Source organism: Merops nubicus, unplaced genomic scaffold (assembly GCF_000691845.1).
Source record: "Merops nubicus isolate BGI_N331 unplaced genomic scaffold, ASM69184v1 scaffold15841, whole genome shotgun sequence".
In the NCBI taxonomy this organism is placed as follows: domain Eukaryota; kingdom Metazoa; phylum Chordata; class Aves; order Coraciiformes; family Meropidae; genus Merops; species Merops nubicus.
In genome coordinates this window covers 14,216-31,409 of record NW_008586475.1, presented here as the reverse complement: position 1 = coordinate 31,409, position 17,194 = coordinate 14,216, and the positions used below count along the sequence as shown (strand labels likewise).

At 47.1% G+C, this 17,194-nt stretch overlaps 1 protein-coding gene across 1 annotated transcript in view; it reads right to left on the bottom strand.

The window, feature by feature from the left end:
- Positions 1 to 2,260: 2,260 nt before the first annotated feature.
- FLVCR2 (feline leukemia virus subgroup C cellular receptor family, member 2) overlaps positions 2,261 to 17,194 on the bottom strand; it is a gene marked incomplete at its 5' end in the record, with an annotated part of 17,818 nt that continues 2,884 nt past the window's right edge. The window contains 7 exons of the mRNA XM_008948673.1: positions 2,261 to 2,362; positions 4,658 to 4,713; positions 5,138 to 5,249; positions 5,718 to 5,823; positions 6,489 to 6,599; positions 13,432 to 13,535; positions 13,788 to 13,837. Coding sequence (XP_008946921.1) covers positions 2,261 to 2,362; positions 4,658 to 4,713; positions 5,138 to 5,249; positions 5,718 to 5,823; positions 6,489 to 6,599; positions 13,432 to 13,535; positions 13,788 to 13,837 — 641 coding nt within the window. The remainder of the gene's footprint in view (positions 2,363 to 4,657; positions 4,714 to 5,137; positions 5,250 to 5,717; positions 5,824 to 6,488; positions 6,600 to 13,431; positions 13,536 to 13,787; positions 13,838 to 17,194) is intronic.

Here is a 17,194-nt window from a genome sequence, read left to right as displayed (position 1 = left end):
TCAAATCTAGTTTAAAGCTCTTTCAGTGAGCCCTGCTAACTCCTGTGCAAAGACCCTCTTCCCCCTTTAATACAGGTGTACTCTGTCTGTTGCCAGCAGGCCTGGTGCCGTGTAAAGCAATCCATGATCAAAACCCCCAAAATTCTACCAGTGACACTAGACTCAGAGCCAGGTACTCATCTTGTAGGTCCTCCTGTTTCTTCCCTCATCATTCACTGCAACTAGAAGGATAGAAGAGAACACTGCTCATGCTCCTGATCCCTTGACCAATCACCTCAAAGCCCTGAAGCCTCTCTTGATTGTTCTCCCACTTCTGCCTACCTGAAAAGTCAATAATGATTAATAATCCTGAGGGCTGTACCAGGGTAGGAAGCTTTTTCCTCACATCTTTAACCCAGGGCCCAGGGAGGCAGATGACTTCCCTAAGAATTGGGTCCAGTCTGTATATTGGACCTTCTGTTCCCTTCAGAAGCAGGTCTCCTATGACAATGACCCATCTTTTTTTCTTTATGGAAGCATTTTTGATGCAGGGCATGGACAGCAACAAGCCTGAGCCTCACAGTGACTATTTTGCAACTGGGATGTCAGTGGCAACACTGACAATTGCACTAAGCTAGGTCTGCTAACAAATGATACGGCAAATTTCAGCCATCAAAAAAGTGCCAGCATACCTCAAGCAGGCTTGCCCAGCTCATGCACCAATAGCTTCTCAGCTGCTTGGTTCCAAATCAACACCACACACGCACCCTGCTAAAACTTCCACAGACTGCAGCACGGAGACAGCTTCAGAAACACCCAGCCTAGAGTCAAATCTTTCCCTGCCCATGGGACTCTTTGAAATGCTGGGGTCTGAACCCTGAGCCCTGAATTAAGGTTGACATATGGGTGATTCCCACAGCCCTTCATACAGAGGTGGTGAGTTTGCCTTATAGCTTCCCCCCAGGGTGCGGCCGGCCCTGCAGGGAGAGCCATAAGGGAAATGAGCCCCAGGGGTCCCGCAGTGAGGGGACAAAGGTCAGGTGTCTGCTTGGGGATAAAAGCTGGGACCACTGGCAGGGAGTCAGGAGTGTCTGTCTGTGGAGGGCACTCCCCAGAGCTTCCTGGTTCAGGGCAGACCTCCTGACTCTCCCTGGAGCTGGGCCCCAGTCTGTTTAGACCTTTGCGAGCGCGGGCGGATCGGGTGAGAGTCACTATGTGGGCACCTTTCTCTTATGTGTTCAGCTTGCTGGTCTGGCTGTTTCCCATGCCAACTGTGGGCAACCTCGGGTCTCTGTTTGTACCACCTGTTGTGGGCCGAGCTACGTCCTTTGTGGGATCGTTGGGGGTGGCGTCGTTTATGTACCAGCTGATTGATCTGTTTGTACCCCCAGCGATCATTCATGGAATGTCCTTCTTGTCTACAGTCCAGTCTGTGTATTGGTTCATCTTCCTGCTGGCTGTATAATTTTTGTTGGGCCTGGTCATTGGCAGAACACTCTTCCTTACACTTACATCAGAGTGTGGCAGCTTTACACTCCCTGTAGCACACACAGGGAGTAGTCTTAGCAGGGTTAAGGCTGTTTTTTCCCAATGGACTCAATTTGCTTTTGCCTGTTAGTCCTGTTGGCTGTGGCACTAAGCGATACACTCACTTGATGAACACTTTGAAAAGCAAAAGCCATGGTTAACCTGGCAGATCAGCCAGACAGCACACAGCAGAGGACAGTGAATAACAGCTGAGAAAATGCCAAGTGCCATTGGGATTCACAGATCAGCAAGCACAGAGCTTTACAGTTTTCAGGCATTCTTATACCAAAAGGCATCAACCCAATGACTCTGTTACTATTAGAGGTTTTTAAACTTCATTCTTGAAGTTGGCCATGTGCCCTGGCTGTGATCAAAGCCAACACTTCTACAGTGTTGGGCTTCTGGTGTCCCTTCCAGCCAAGAATCCAGACTGTAAAATGTCAGAGAAGAGTCTCTAAATGCCTGCACCTCCTTCCCCCAGTAACTCACTTACAATTCAAGTCTCCATTTGCTCCAGCATCAGGCTTTGCCTTACTGCACCTAGTTGAATCCCTACACCCCTATCTGACATAAGTCTGAGGGGATCTCCACTCTGTTCTTGATAGCTGTCTTGTCTTTCATTTCAGGTGGATACCCAAAAAGGCCAGAAAGACTCTTGGTAGTCAAAAAGCCATTGCTGTCACCCCAGAAATGCCATTGGCTTGTTGCCTATGCCACTCGTGAGTGTTCAAAGAAGCAGATTAGTGTGATTCTCCTACCTTTCTGTATGAGCTAGTGAGCAGGAATAGGAATTGATGGGGTTAGGGTTACAAGCTACAGTCCCATAATCCGTGATCTGATTGCTGCCTTGGAGTCTCTGTAACAACAGCCACAAGTCACCATTCCAAAAAAAAAAAAAAAGAGGGAGGAAAGAAGGGAGTAAAATTAAAGGGGGGGGGGGGGGCAGAAATAAAAAAACAAGGACCAGGCAAAGAAAGAAATCAGTCAAATTACCCAACCATGGGAATGGCAGCTGTGCCTTGTAGAAAAGCTTCAGTGCCTGAGTCCACTAGAGCTCCCCACAAAGGCAGCGCACAAAGCCTAAGCCCAGCTGGCTCCTCTCTGACTGGGGCATCCATCTTAGCACAGAACACTAGATTCAGCCATACTTTCAGTTGGTCAAGCACCTAGGGTTGTTTGTTAAGATTGCGAATTACCCAGGTGAGCTTCAGCCACATGGAGGCCACATTTAGGGGTGTGGGGGGGCATTAATCCTGATTTCTTCAGAGCATGACTTCTTGGTAGAAAGGAGCTGCCTATGAAGTTTTTGACTTACTGAGACCTGTTACATCACACACATCCCTCTGGTTCTTACTGCAGTCAGTTCTGGAGGCTTTTAGGATTATAGAAATGATACCTGTACCACCTTTGCTCTCCAGGAGCAAGCTCTTACAATTGTATTTATGTTGAAAAGATTTTTACTAAAAATGGCTCAAGGAAAAGAGTACAAATAATCTGGTGAAAGTGGTGTCTGACAGAGGGTACTAAGCATCATGTTTGCTGCCAAAGGACCTTGATATTTCCTGAGCCTTCCACATACATGTTATGAATTAACTCACAGTGCCACCAACACCTCTTACTACAACCCTGCTGCCTCAGGGCTTGCAGAGCATGATTTTGCCTTACAACTAATCATCTTCTGCCTTTGACTTTAGCACTGTTAACCTGTTAACCTAGGGACACAAGCAGTTTGGTGTGTGTCAAAACAGCCTGGTCTTTACCTCAGTTCAGCTTAACTGTGTTCCAATTAGCCCCATTCATGCCAGGATTCTGGGAGAGCAGTTGTCTTCTAGCTTGGTTCCCTAGACCATGCTCACCACTGCTAAAATCAGCCCAAATTATAAGTCTCAGAGCAGGGGAAAAAAAAAAAAAAGCAGGAATTATTTTTTAAGTTATGACAGTGGTGAGAGGGTGGCAGCAAGAGGGGACACGACTCTCCTTTCCTCAAACTAGCTAAATCATACAGCCTTTTGCCCCCTATCTAGTCCAGAATTATATATACAAGAACTACTCAATGCATCATCAATTCCCTTTGTTTAGCCTACCCTCTGCATTTGTGCTCAGATAATTCAGTAAAAATAAATAAATGAATTTAAAAGCATCTGTTTTGTAATTGAAAAATCCATCTTCCTGAGCAGCTGGTCATAACAGAGCTGCTTCTTGGACCTTCTGGTCTCTCCCTAGATTAGATTCATTAGATTATCTGGAGGAAGGCAACACCGTCTTCTGAAAAGAGCTGACTTCAGCCAGAGAACTAAGCTTATGCACTTTGCTAGTCATGGTTCCCAACGGCTTCATGAATGTTGAGTGGATGTCTCTGGTAATGTCCTAGAAGAGAAGTCCACAGCAATAAGGAAAGGAGCCTCAAACAACCACCAGTCCCCTCCCTTTCTCTGCAAGGAGAGCTTCTAAGAGTATCAGCCGCAATTAGTCCACTGGAAGACATCTCCTACACACAAACAGCTGCATTTATTGCACAGCACGTCACAGGGACGTCATACCCCAAGCTCTGGTGTACACACATAAACCAGCTGCTTTGTATGCAGCACTGCGCAAAGTGTGGGGAGCCAGGCTGCTCAAGCCCTCATGGGGGCTTTGCCACCTACCTTGCTCCAGTCCCATACACTGAACTCCACTTGCCAGCTGAGGACAGAGGCTAAGAGGAATAAACTGCCTCCCTAGGCACCTGGAATAATAGTTAACCAGCTCTAAATGAGGGCAAAGCCCTGGGGGCTCAGTGCACTGTCACAGGAGAGAGACAAGCACAACACTGCCCTACATCTGTCCCTAGCCAATACAGAGACCCGAAGTTCTGCAGACTCCCAAGGGACCGGAGCCTACAGATTCTGCATGATGTCAACAGCAAGCAAAAAGAGGCCCCAGCAGCTGCCAGAGCTGGGATTGCAGCCATCTGCATCTGTCTGAAAACGTCCTAAAGGAGCTTCTCCACAGGCTGGGCAAAAAGGGAAAAAAAAAAAAAAAAAAAAAAGGAAAAGAGAGCTGCAATTGTAACTCAGAAAGGGCCAGCCCCATTCCTAGAAAGGAGAGAGGTCAGGTGTTGTCCTGAGCTAGCAGCAGGGGCACAGCAGGGTTTGAAGGGGGCTTTACTCACTGTCTGTTCGTTATCCAAATTGGCCTGCTGTCTTCGGAGATCAGCCTTAATGAATGCTGGGACAGAGGGAAGAAGAGAGATGTCAAGGCAGTTAAGTCACCATGAAGAGCCTAAAAATCAATTTCCCCAGAACTCAAAGGGGCAGCAAAGGACCCAGAGGAGACAGGACATGTTAGAGTAAGAGAAACCACTCTCCTGGATGAGGCAGAGAGAGCACTTCTGAACAGGCAAGACAGAGACTCCTTATTGCAGCATGTAGAAGATGCATCTTTGAGACCCCCACCAGTGCTAGGGCAAGAAGCCTTGGACCTTCTCTGTAACACAGACCAGATGCTTAAAGGAGCACTGCAGCATTTCCATGGGACTGCTGCGTGAATCCTGCCTTTTCCTGCAGGTACTACTACACACAAACGCCCTTGAATTCATGTGCCGAGTCCAAGGGGAAGAGTGACAGCAGAGGAACATGAAAAATTTAATTACCTGTCATAAAGGTCCCCAGGAACAGGAAGGAACAAAGGAGGAGGTTTCCTGCCTTCGTCCCAAAGCAATCCATGATTTGCCCTTGGCCGATGGTGAAGGCAATACCAAAAATCTACAAACAAAGGCAGTGTCAAACTGTACTGTTATTACAAAACATCCCAAACAGCTTCCCAGCCCTACTAAAGTATCAGAGCATACAGACTAACCAAGGCGTTTGCCTAGTGAGGCTAAATTTTGGTTATAAACACATCCAGAGGCACCTTGCAGCTGATGGGAAGACAGGTGACCCTTAAGGCTGGAATCCCATCTCCCACTGGACAAAAGCCAGGTCCTAGGGTGTTAGGAACAATGTTGGAAAAGGCAAGGATGATTTGAATCCTCATGGGTTTTCTTAAGCAGAAACAGAACGGGTGCCAATAAAGAAATGCCATGAGGAACACCATCCAAAAAGCCATGCCCTAGGGTGCTTGGATCTGCAGTACATTAACATGTACCATATCTAAAAAACAGGAGTCAAACCTGGGAACTACAGTTCAATCTCTGTCTATAAGGAGGCAAGCAATGGGAAAACAGCACCCACCTGTGATGAGACATTAAGGAGCCCAGATGATGTTCCTTCTGATTCTGGGTATGTCAACTCTGCAGCAAACTCAAAGCCCAGAGGAAGGTATCCTGCCATGAAAAACCTGTAAAGAAACAGAAAGAAAGACTCAGAAAATGCCAGAAGGAAGACTAAAGAGTCACAGTGTAGCCCATATCAGTTTTGGGATGCTTCACTGACTGCATAGGATGTTTCCCCTAGCACAGTCACAGCCCAAGCAGCTGTCTGACTCCCTCACCATGGCACAGGTATTCCTCCTACCCAGAAACACCTTTGCCCACAGCCTCAAGGCACAGAGCTAGACCATCAGGAAGCTGCCAGTTACTACAAGAACAAGGTGTTAAAAGCCACATCTCCCACAAGTAACTTTAAGGGGCATCATCCCCAAGTAGCACCAAGTAACTCTAAAGGGTGTCATCCTTAGCATGGTCAAACAGCCACCCAAACCACATACTTTTCATTCCTGCCCATTGGTCGTCTATGGGGCTTTGGTACCACTCACTTCCTAAATGCTCTGACGTTATTAACCTGGAACATCAAAGGAGCTGCAGCTGAGCAGGGCTGGTGTCCCTAACTGTAATGAAATACAAGAGAGTTGGGGAGAGCAGATCATCTTGTCCTTAAACCACAAGGGAGCCACACACAGGCTAGAGCTTTTCCCAGTCACTCCTCCACCATGAGCTCTGCCTCCCTGCTCATGCTCCCTAGCAGCTCACATGTAGAAGAAAGCAGCATGGCTCATGAACTTACCCCAGTATGCCTGCAGTCACAAACACCACCCAGAGGTGGCCTAGGCTCAGAGTGAAGGTGTAGACTATCATTCCCACCAGAGACATGATATAGACAATCAGTGTTGTCTGTCTGCAAGAAAAAGCAGAGATGGAATTTTATCCCAGTCCTCCTTTCCACCTATGGATCTTGGTATAGTTTCCATCGCTTGACTAAAACAAAATATGTTGCAAGACTCTGACACCCTTACCACAAACAGAAGAACTAGACTAGCAGAGAGCATGGAAAGGCCTGCACATGCAGCAGAAGCAAGAACAGGACCTAGGATTTTTCACTTCCCTACCTCATGATCAGGGGCTTTGCTCCCTATGGAGTCAGAGCGAGCCAAGGGAATTGAGCATTCCCAAACAAGAAAGCAAAAGGAAGAGGTGATAACACTGATGCAGTGTTATGGGCCTGTGTTTTTCAGTGCTAACCAGAACACCTTTTATTGCTTCTTCTTTCTGTGTTTAAACTGCCCCTACTGTACACAGAAAGGGGATGTGCAAGCCAAGTTGCCCTCACAGCCTCGCCCTCGAGCCACTGGAGTGTTTAGCAGGGCTAGTGCCAGTCCCACAGCCCACAGCAGCTGACCCACGAGCTCTTGTCACTGGGCAACGGGGACAAAGAGACCCTGTGCCCAGGAAGCATGCCAGGCAGATCCTGTAACAGCCAGACGTGCAGCCTGGCCACACTGAGGAACACAGTGCACTCGGTGCTGTGAGACACATGCAGCAGCCCAGGCCAGCTTTCCTAGAACCAAAACATCAGTAACTGCCATCCCTGACCAGACACCAAGGACACCCCACCCACATCCAAAAACCAACATTCTTTTTAGCACAGGAGGAAGCAAATAGCCCTTCACAGGGGAGGAGGAGGGAGGGGAGGAGGAGGGAGGGGAGGTAAATCCTCTGCCTGACAAATACCACCAAGATATTGAAAGCAGAGCAGTTAACAACTGACAAAACTTTTTGGCCACCGTCTTTTAAAAGAAGTTAAATGTATAAACACAAGACCCTTGTGTACTTTCTACCAAACTTTAGTTTCAACCTATTAAAGAATGTGTTTGTTATCAGTCCCTAGATTACTACCAAAGAAAATAAATCTCAAACTATTTTTTTTTCCTTTTTAATGCAAATGGCCACTGTCACAAATCCATCCCTAAGCAAGCAGGCAGTATTATATTCTTTAATAAAATGTTTCGGGTACACTGAGTTACTACAGATAAAACTAGAGCATTCCAGCTAACGTTGTGTCCTCCCTCACTACTACAAGGACTGAAGTTAGTGGGGCTCATACATCAATTCTTATCCAAATATAGTCTTGAGAAGCTAATTTCAGACTTAAGCTCTCAATCCAAGCTTACAAATGTTCACCAGACATTTAGCATATTTGACGTATGGAAATAGACTCTATAACTCAAAAGTTATAAAGTAGGTAAGTTTATTCCACTATGTCTTGTCTAATATCCTAAGCAGAGCAGTTTTTCTGCTGATCATGATAATAAAACGCTTAGTTCCCTTTTTCCCCCCACCATTTCTTGTCTAATAATAAAACCCACAAGCAGCATTCTTATGCAAGCCCTTGCTGAGAGGCAGAACTCCTTTTAGCAAACAGTCTACATTTTAAAATTCTTAATATGTATAACTAACCATTATTTTCTATCTTTCATTATTCTTACCCCATATCATGTTGAAAGGCTAAACAACATTTTAACTATGACAAGTAGTTTTGTTTTGTATCAAAGAGGTAGGCAAATTCCTTAACCTCCAATGCTGTATCATTTCTAGAATATGTTCTTTCCAGTGCTTTCATAGAGGAAAAAAAGTAATCTGTGAAGGAAGCACAAAGGGGCTGCATATTTCTGCTGTAACCCATTCTAGGCTGCAGAAGGAGAAGAGCTGAAAGACTGACAGGAATTAGTGAGTAGCCCCAGAAAGTGGAAGAGAAGCAGGTAACGCCTTTTCCTGCTCACTACAGGTTCCTCAGATACCTCCTGTGGCTTCTTATGGCTTCCGCCCCTTGACAAACAGACATGGAGGAGAAGTTCTGAGTAGGAAAAGGGATCAGGGCTAGAGTTACAGCTCCCTGGACTGCACAGACCAAGTTTGGATTGGATGTTCCTTCCACAAACAGAAGCCTCCAAACGATACTTCAGTCAGTACTGAAATACAGTACTGGCCTTCAAGAGGCAGCTATGGCACTAAGAAGCTTTAAGCTCTGCCAGCAAGGGCACTTGGCATATGAGGTTTTGGGGTTGTTTTTTTTTTTTTCCTCCCTGCAGCCAGTTTTGGTCTCAGTGCAGAGGTCTTGCAATAGTCTCACCCAGTACCCAAGGCTTATGGGTCAAGTATTCTAAGTAGTTTGTATCTGATTCACTCTGTCAGTTGCCAACAGTTGCACTTTGTGTCTCATCTCCATGCAAAAGTGATGAATGTGGTCAGGACGTTCTTTCATATTGATGCTATGTCATTAGTCAAGCTGCAAGAAAGAAGTTCCCAGAACATGCAGCACCCACTGAGAACTAGAGCAGGCAGGCTTATAGAAGTAGGCAGCTCTTGAAGATGTTCTCCACTGGAACTGCACAACTAAGCAGGGAACAAAAATAGAGAAAAATCTTTCATCTTGTCATGGGTACATCTACCACACATTAGCTGGCTCTAGGAGACTATGAGCATCAACAGACCCTTGTGACAGAACCAGACCCACATTTGAGTGCTGTGGAAATCACACACCAAAAGTGCCCTGAAGCCATGGGCTGAGCTGCTGGCTGCTCACTGCAGTCTCTAACTGGGATTTGAACGGACTGCCCTGAATACAACCCTCACTGCAGGAACGGCCTCAAGCACACAAGAAGACTTCCGCTAAACCAGGCTCTAACAAGACTGTGCGCCCTCGAGCATATCACTGATGATAAAGAAAAAGGAGATTTAGTGCCCAGCAGTCCAAGAAAACCCAAAAATTTCAGAAAGTGTTTAACTGAGACACATGTAGACAATGGTGCATAAGGAAACAAAGAAACCCCTGGGGAGGAGGCAGGGCATTTCTGAGAAAGTGGCCTTTGTCACCACAGTTCACTAGAGGAGGAGAAGAATGCTCTGTGGCCCTCGGGGCACCAGGGCATGGAAGAATGCCCAGTTTTGCCTGATAAGCCTCTTATTGTAGCCATAAATATCTTATGGGAGGAAAAAATACGAAGATAAGCAGATTCACAGAGGACATTTGCACAGCGCTCTGTAGTGTTTTTAACAACCTGTTGCCATGGTGGCCCTACAGGGACTGATAATTATCTTTGTCTGGAACAGGCACCCCAGGCTCCTTAGTGGGCTGACTGGTGCCGTGAGTGCAGGCCAGAAGTTACACATCCTGCTACGCCACCTTGGGACAACCGGGGTAAACCTCCCTCTGTGCTCCGGGGTGTGGGAAGGAAGCCCAGTGCACCCACGTGGAAGCAGCTCTACAGAGGCACCAGATGCCAAGTCTCTACAGAGACTTGGTGCTATGGAGGCACCAGCTGCAGCAGAGCTGGGGGAGATGTGTGAAGCAGCTGACGTGCCCGTCACTTAGGTGAACCTAAGCTGCCCTGATGTTCATTTTCCCTCCCAGCCACATTCTCTACCCTTCTGAAGAGGCAGATTAAGGGGCTCACACAAGGGACTGTGAGAAAATAGAGAGCCTGGGCAAAAAAGCCAGCCAGGGCCAGCACCTTCAGGGAACAGGACTGAAATGGAGAGCACAACTCCTGCTGTTCATATAGCTCCAGGGGAAGCTCTAGAGTAAGGAACGGGCACGGCCCAGCCCAGCAGTGTCACTTGGGCAAGGAATGCCAAAGGGACAGGATCAGTCTCACTGGGGATTAGAGCTGTGAAAACACTGAAGTCAAGCAATGTCTGAAGCAACAAATGATCAAGGGATGGGGAGAAGGCCATAGCCATGTGCCACAGCTTTAATTGCTCATTGGGATATTGTATGCAGCTCTAGAGTGCTATGCTGTATGGGCTCGGATGACAGATGGGCTCCAGAGGCTCTGTCATAAGGACGGCACATTCTAGGCTGCAAAAGACCTTGAACAAAGGCCTTGTGCCAATACTCCCAGAAGGATCTCACTGCTGAAGTCGTTGAGGTGTCATATGCTGGTAAAGGGAAGAACTGGAGAGGGCTGGTTTGGTTTTCACAACTCCCTCATACTTTGGCACTCAATTTCGTGCCACTTTCTTCCTGCATGAAGGTCACAAAAAAGGACGGCCTTGGTAAATTATTTATGTAAGACATGGCCATCTTACATAAATGGAAGACATTTATGTAGGACAAGGTGAAGGCATGTGCATTACACAAGGACTAACCTGGCCAAGGGGAACAACAAGAAGACCCAAACTGCAAGCCAGGCTAGGCTGAGAGCATTCACCTTTCAGTGAAAAAAAAAATGAGTACCCCATTCTCCAATATCCAAGTCTTTCCTCCCTCCACCAAATTTTAGCATACTTTGGGCTTGTGCAGACTTAAGTTTAAAACACCACTTGGGGTCCTCTGCCTAGTCATCACAGAGAGATCTTTGTTTCTGATTTCTTGCTTTACAGAGATGCAGCAATGACAGGAGAGAGCCAGCTGGACCCAAGGCCATGTTAACACTGTCCTTAAAAGCAAAGCATGACCAAAGAGAAGTGCCGATTAATCCAGTCTCCAAACATCTGATTGTGAGCCAGACTCCCCTACAAATACCAATATGTACACCCAGCTTTTTCCAGGTGTCACAACCCCACCTCTCCTCTGAGCCTGGAACCTGAAGGACATACATGGAAACCCATTTAATTTGATGTCAAAACACATTTTTTTCAAAGAGGTAGGCTGTTCTCAACAAGCCAGCCCACCAGAGGCCCCAGTTCTGCAACCACTCGTGTGTCACAACTTAACTTGCGTATTAGTATGGGCCAAATCTGTGCCTGCTAATTCCAAAAATAAGAACAGTTCAGGGGCTGCTGCAGGGACTTGCCTGCCAAATAAAAGCAAGAATGCAAGGCCATTTGGTGCCTGAGCATGACAGATGGGGGAAGCCTGACTTAGCAGAGCCTCACCCTTTTAAGGAACTGCTGATGGGACAGTAAAGATCAAACACGCATGTAGAGCTCTGCAGTTCCTTCTGTTATTAACCTCCCCCTGCTCCCCTCAATCACAGCTGGATCCCATTTATTTGCTTCCCTCCTCCAAAATTACTAAAAAAAGGACTTGACATCTTTCCTTCCTAATTTTCATGCGCTTACCGTTTTGTTCCTGACACTATCTAAGCAGCGGAGGGAAGGGGGAGAGTACCCACCTAGAACATCTGGCATCTTGACTTTTTTTTTTTTTTTAATAGACTTTTAAATGAGGCTAAATAAAGACTCTGTAGCACTCAAAAAATTTTGCTGGTTCCACAGAAATCCACTTGCAATGGAAAACAAATTCTTAGCGGTGTTTTTCCTCACCTAAGGCTAAATCTACTTCCAGATAGTCCCTGGGGTCTATAGGATAAATTCCATTGGTGGCACAGCCCTATTTTTCTGCACTCTCAGCCAGCTCTGCCCACCTGTGTGGTCCCTTCAACCAAGCAGGGGCCATGAAGTAAATCCAAGAATTTTTTTTCCCCCCTCTTGAATTCTGCCCAATGTCAAGTTTCAGCTCTGCCTCGTGATCCACAAAGCTCAGCCTTAGTGCTTGCAGCCTAGCTCCACTTAGGGAGAATCAGGACGACCATGCCCCCCAGCAGTGCCCGTTGAGGCTACCTTACCACTAGCCCCAGGCGGGAAAGACACAAGTTGCACTGCACAGTTAGCTAGTGCAGTTTGTACCAGGTGTGTTTCTATGTCCCAGAACTGCCAAATGAGAGCTACTTGGTGGCACACAAAGATCAAGAAACAGCAACAAGCGACCTGCCAATCTCTGTTTTAGTCATCTGCTCCTCTTTTTTAGCATGCCCAGGAGTCCTCAGCTACCATTCTTTCTTCTTAGAGAAGCCCATTTTCTTTCCACTTTTGATCCCTGTACTTGACAGCTAGGGCCGGAGGCTACTTCAGAAGCTGCAAGCCCACAGCTAGCCAGATTCATCTGACCTGCTCAGAATGTGCTTTTCTAGCTCAAGGAGGATAATGGCAGTGGGATTCCTCCAGGTGAAAAGCTGCTGCAAGGAAAGGAAGTCCAAAGTTGCCTTCAGCTCATCCCAGTAAAGCCACCTTTCACACAGCCTGCTCAGACAACAAGTTATAGCATGGTTCTCAAAGCCAGCATGGGAATTGAAAAGCTGATTACACTGACCCAAACACAGGGTAGGAGAGGCACTTTCCATCCCCTGGGACATACTACAGAGGTCTGTCAGTGAGATCTGAGTTCCTGAGGATTGGGAGCTGCAGGACACCTAAAGACTCTTAGCTGTCCCTTTGCAGAGGGCAGACCTACCTCCCCAATCTACCAAGGCAGCAAACCCAGAATGATCCACCCACAACCCTGATATCCCTTACGCCTGCCCTAAATACAGCAATGCACCCTCCACAACGCCTCTGCGTGCTGGATTCAATGTGCCTTTCAGTAAGCCAGACAAAGAGTCACAGAGGCTGGTTTGTAAGGGCTGAGAAATAGTCTGGTACAGTGTCAGTTCTGACTGTGCCAAGAACTCTCTCATCCCTGACAAAGCTGCTGATGAACCATCTCATCCTCTGCCCTGCGCCTGCCCTGGGACTGCTAGGACCAGACTCTGTATGGGCCCAGTGCAGACTAATGCAGCTCTAAACTTCACTTTAGACTAACTGGATTTTGAAGAACCATATTTTTTTCCTTCAAACTCTCCCAATGGTTCAATCCCAGGACTGACAACTTGCAACTGCACAGGCTTGCTCCTTGCACAATAGCGGGGACCAGCAGTCACTAGGGGCACAGAGGCAAATAAGGGACTTACTTGTATGTTTTGGTTCTGTCCAACCAGATGCCGGAGATCAGAGCCCCAACCATCCCTGACAGGATTATGGTGAGTCCAATCCTGCCAGCATTCACCTCCTCCCCCTGTGGTGAGACACACACACACAGTCATTGTTGTCATTTAGGGTGTAAAGGAGCTGTCTTTGCTAGAGCTCACCAGCTTTTACATGGGATAGTGGAAAGAACTAAAAGAACCAATGCTTTCCTGCCAGCCAACCAACTTGTGCCAAAGCCAGCCAGAAGTGCTGTGGCATTGCATTTTTCACAGACTCTCCTTTGGCAGCCAGTGCTGGACAACAGCAAGCATCAGAGGGCCATGAGGTTGGATGCACTTACTGGGTAGTGATTCAGAGTGGACAGGCCGTAGAAGCAACCTGTATTCAGACCTGAGGGGGGGATAAAAATGCAGCACATTCAGAGCCTGCTACTCTCCTGCTGGAGAGTGAAAGGGTAGAAATGCAGAGAGACAGAGAGATCTTTGGAAGCAGCGATCCGTAACAAGACTGCCGAGTCTCAGGAGAGCCAGCAGGACTGGCCAGACATAGGCCACTGAAATACATGCAGACCAAGGACAGAGATCTCAACGTACAGGAGGAAGCACCCTGCAGTTTCAGGATGGTTCTCACCTTAGCAGATAGAGGAAAGGCTGTGCACATTTCTGGTACTAAAAGGTCTTGCAAGTCCTTCATAGGGTCTCAACCTCTCCTCACAGCCAGATCAGTCTTTATTTAGCCTTGGAGCTTTCTCCTCCCCCCAGCCAAGGTAAAATACTAGAAAAGCACCTGTCTCAGCATCACACCTTTAACAAGGACTTAGGATTCAGTGCCATTGACCTGTGTATTTCCCTCCCAGAGAAGACTCTGATAGCATTTTCCCTGCTGGAAGCCAGAAAAATACATCCTCTCCAAGCCAAGAAACACCAGAAGGCAAGTAGGAGCAGAGCCAATGGTGAAGTACAGACAGCACTTCCCCTGGGCACCTGGGGTGTGTGTGTCTGCATAGGAAAAGTCTTGCATTTTAAAAGATACCACTGAAGCCTGAAAAAAAAAAAAAAAAAAAAAAAAAAAAAAAAAAAAAAAAACTGTGAAAGTAATAGTCTTTCTGAAAGGGAAGTTAGATTGACTGTTACAGGCATCAGCCACCTGGCGAAGGTTTCTCAGTATCACCCAAGGTGAGAATGGAAACTGTTGGGGTTATACTGGTCAAGCCCCATTCAGACACTCTGCTCCAACTTATGCGTGACTCTGGTCGAGTTAAACACCTTCCCAAAGGTCACAAAAACCAGAGTTTTGCTTACAGCAGACAGGAACATTCACATGAGCGCTGGACCAGCAGAAGCATAACGGCCACACTCTCACCTTGGGCGATACTGAGAAACCTTCCCCAGGTGGATGGAGTCTGTAACAGTCAACACAACTTTCTTCTCAGAGAGTCATTTACATTTGCAGTTGGTTTCTCTTCAAGGCTTCAGTGATCCCACTGGGGTGGAGGGATGGGGGCAGATTTCACTACTGTAGCTCACACACCTATAGGCTCCATAAGGAGGCATGGGTTTAAAAATCCTGGCACAGATGCCTGAAATCCTGGCAGAACAGATATATACAAAATTGCCACTTCTTTCTTGCCTCTTACAGCCTCAGCTAAAAGCAGAAACATCGCAATGCAGAATACAGAAGTGCAGTCTAGCAGGCAGAGCTTTGACAAAGGGAACAAAACCCTGAGGTCCCCTAACCCTGAAGTACTCAGCAATCCAGCACCTAGCCCACTCCTTCACTGGGACATTGGATACCCATTGTCCTACACAGCTCCTGAAGCACTCCAAGAAGCCACAATACTGGCAGCTGGAGAACATAATACACTTCCTTCACACTATCTCTGACATTAAGCAGGGCTCCCTCCATGGACAGGTGGCACAAAGAGCAGATAAGAATCTTATGCAAGTGATCCCAGATAAGCCAATTGCCTGTGACAAAGCTCCCTGCTCCAAAAGCTCGTGTCAGAAGGTTAGAGGAGAGGCTAGTAAGTTGAGTGACATGCTCTTTAGAAAGGAGGAATCCACCCAGTCCTTTCCAAGAGTTGCTCAGAAAAGGCTGAAAACTCCACCAGAGCCAGAGCAGACAGAGAAGGGACAGAACAATTGGAAACCCCACAGTAAGGAGGTGCCCTCCAGCCTTGAAAGCTGCTTCTTTGCAGCCTTGGGGTAGGGCAAAACAGACCACAAAAGTCTAATTTGGCTACATCCTATTCCACCTCTGGAGCACCCTGCTCACTAGGATACACCACAAACTACAGAGTCAAGACATGGGAGTGTGGCAGAACAGCAATGTTCTTCTGCCCACTACTGCTTCACTTCAAAGCTGGGCATAAACATAGATCAGTCATTCGTGTACCTCTACTCCTTGCCCAGCCAGGAGGACAGCAGTCATGTGGGCACAGCCAGACACTGCTCTGGGAGCTGATGCTGTCACTATGCCAGCTTCACAGCAGCTCTGTGTTGCCTGCAGTTCCCAAGGGAGAGGAGGGCCCCTGCTCCCAGGCTGGGCAGAAAGCTATGTAGAGTTGGCAGCAACACTTGGCACCAGTCAGGCAAAATATTCTAAGAATCAAGACAATATACTAAATTTGCATTTGTGATGGCTGCAGAAGTTGTAGGCGTTTCACAGGTCACAGTTGCACGGTGAATTTTCTCTGTGAATTACATCTATTTGAATGTCCATAGAACAGGCAAGGGCTGTTTCCAAATGGGGCAGTCCTCCTCATCTGCATGGACAAATGGGCAAAACCAGAACTAATATCTGGGAGCATAATATCTAAAGGGAAGTTACCATGATTTACTTACGATGTGCTGTAGAAGAACATTGTTGAGACCTCTCAGTGTCTCCTCTACTTTACAGAGGCCAGAAAGGGGAAGTTTATTGCCTATGGCTCCAAAAGGAGCCATTTCATTGATCTCCCTCTTCTTCACCCTCATCATGTTCCAGGACAACAGTTCCTTACGCAGATCTGACTGCCTTGCCTCCTCACTCTCCCATCATCTTTCCAAATTCTAATTCTTTGGGATATTCTCACCACTTCCACTTTACCAGGCTTTCCTACCCTTCTGCCTACTGTCTCCCAGTAGCGATATGCTCTCCAGTGCAGAGCCCAACACAAACTCAGAGTTTCTTAACACCCACCCCATGTTATGCCTCAGCTTCACGGAAGCAATGTCAGCAGCCTTTGGGAAAAGGTTGTGTGAGGGTTTTCCTGAAAAACCGTTCGCTAGCACTAGCATAGCTGCAGTGCAACCAACATTTTCAGCACTGCAAGTCTTACCACAGGAAAGGAATCAGCAGCTGCTGGTGACAGCAAGACCTTAGAGATCGGCAAACCCATTCTGGCGCAGCACCATGTAAGGGTCCCCATTCTTTCTACATCCTAGAAAGATGAGCAAGCATGTTCCCCCTTCTCTCTCCTGACACAGACTATCCTAATACAAAAGCTAAGAGAGGCTGCAGGTATCTTTGTGTTAGCTAGGAAGGATGACTCTGTTGCACTCATGTGGCTGAAGATGTTTTAAACCTTGGCCAACATAACTTTTGACTCGAGTAGGAAAAACTAGCCCCATTTTAAAGCCAGACTACTTTAAAATAAAAGTTTCACTGCATAGTTCCCTCTCTGAGTAACAATCACCATCTCAAATCAAGCTGGAGATTGACATGAGGCTGACAGAGAAGAACAGAATAAACGCACAGATCAGCAGG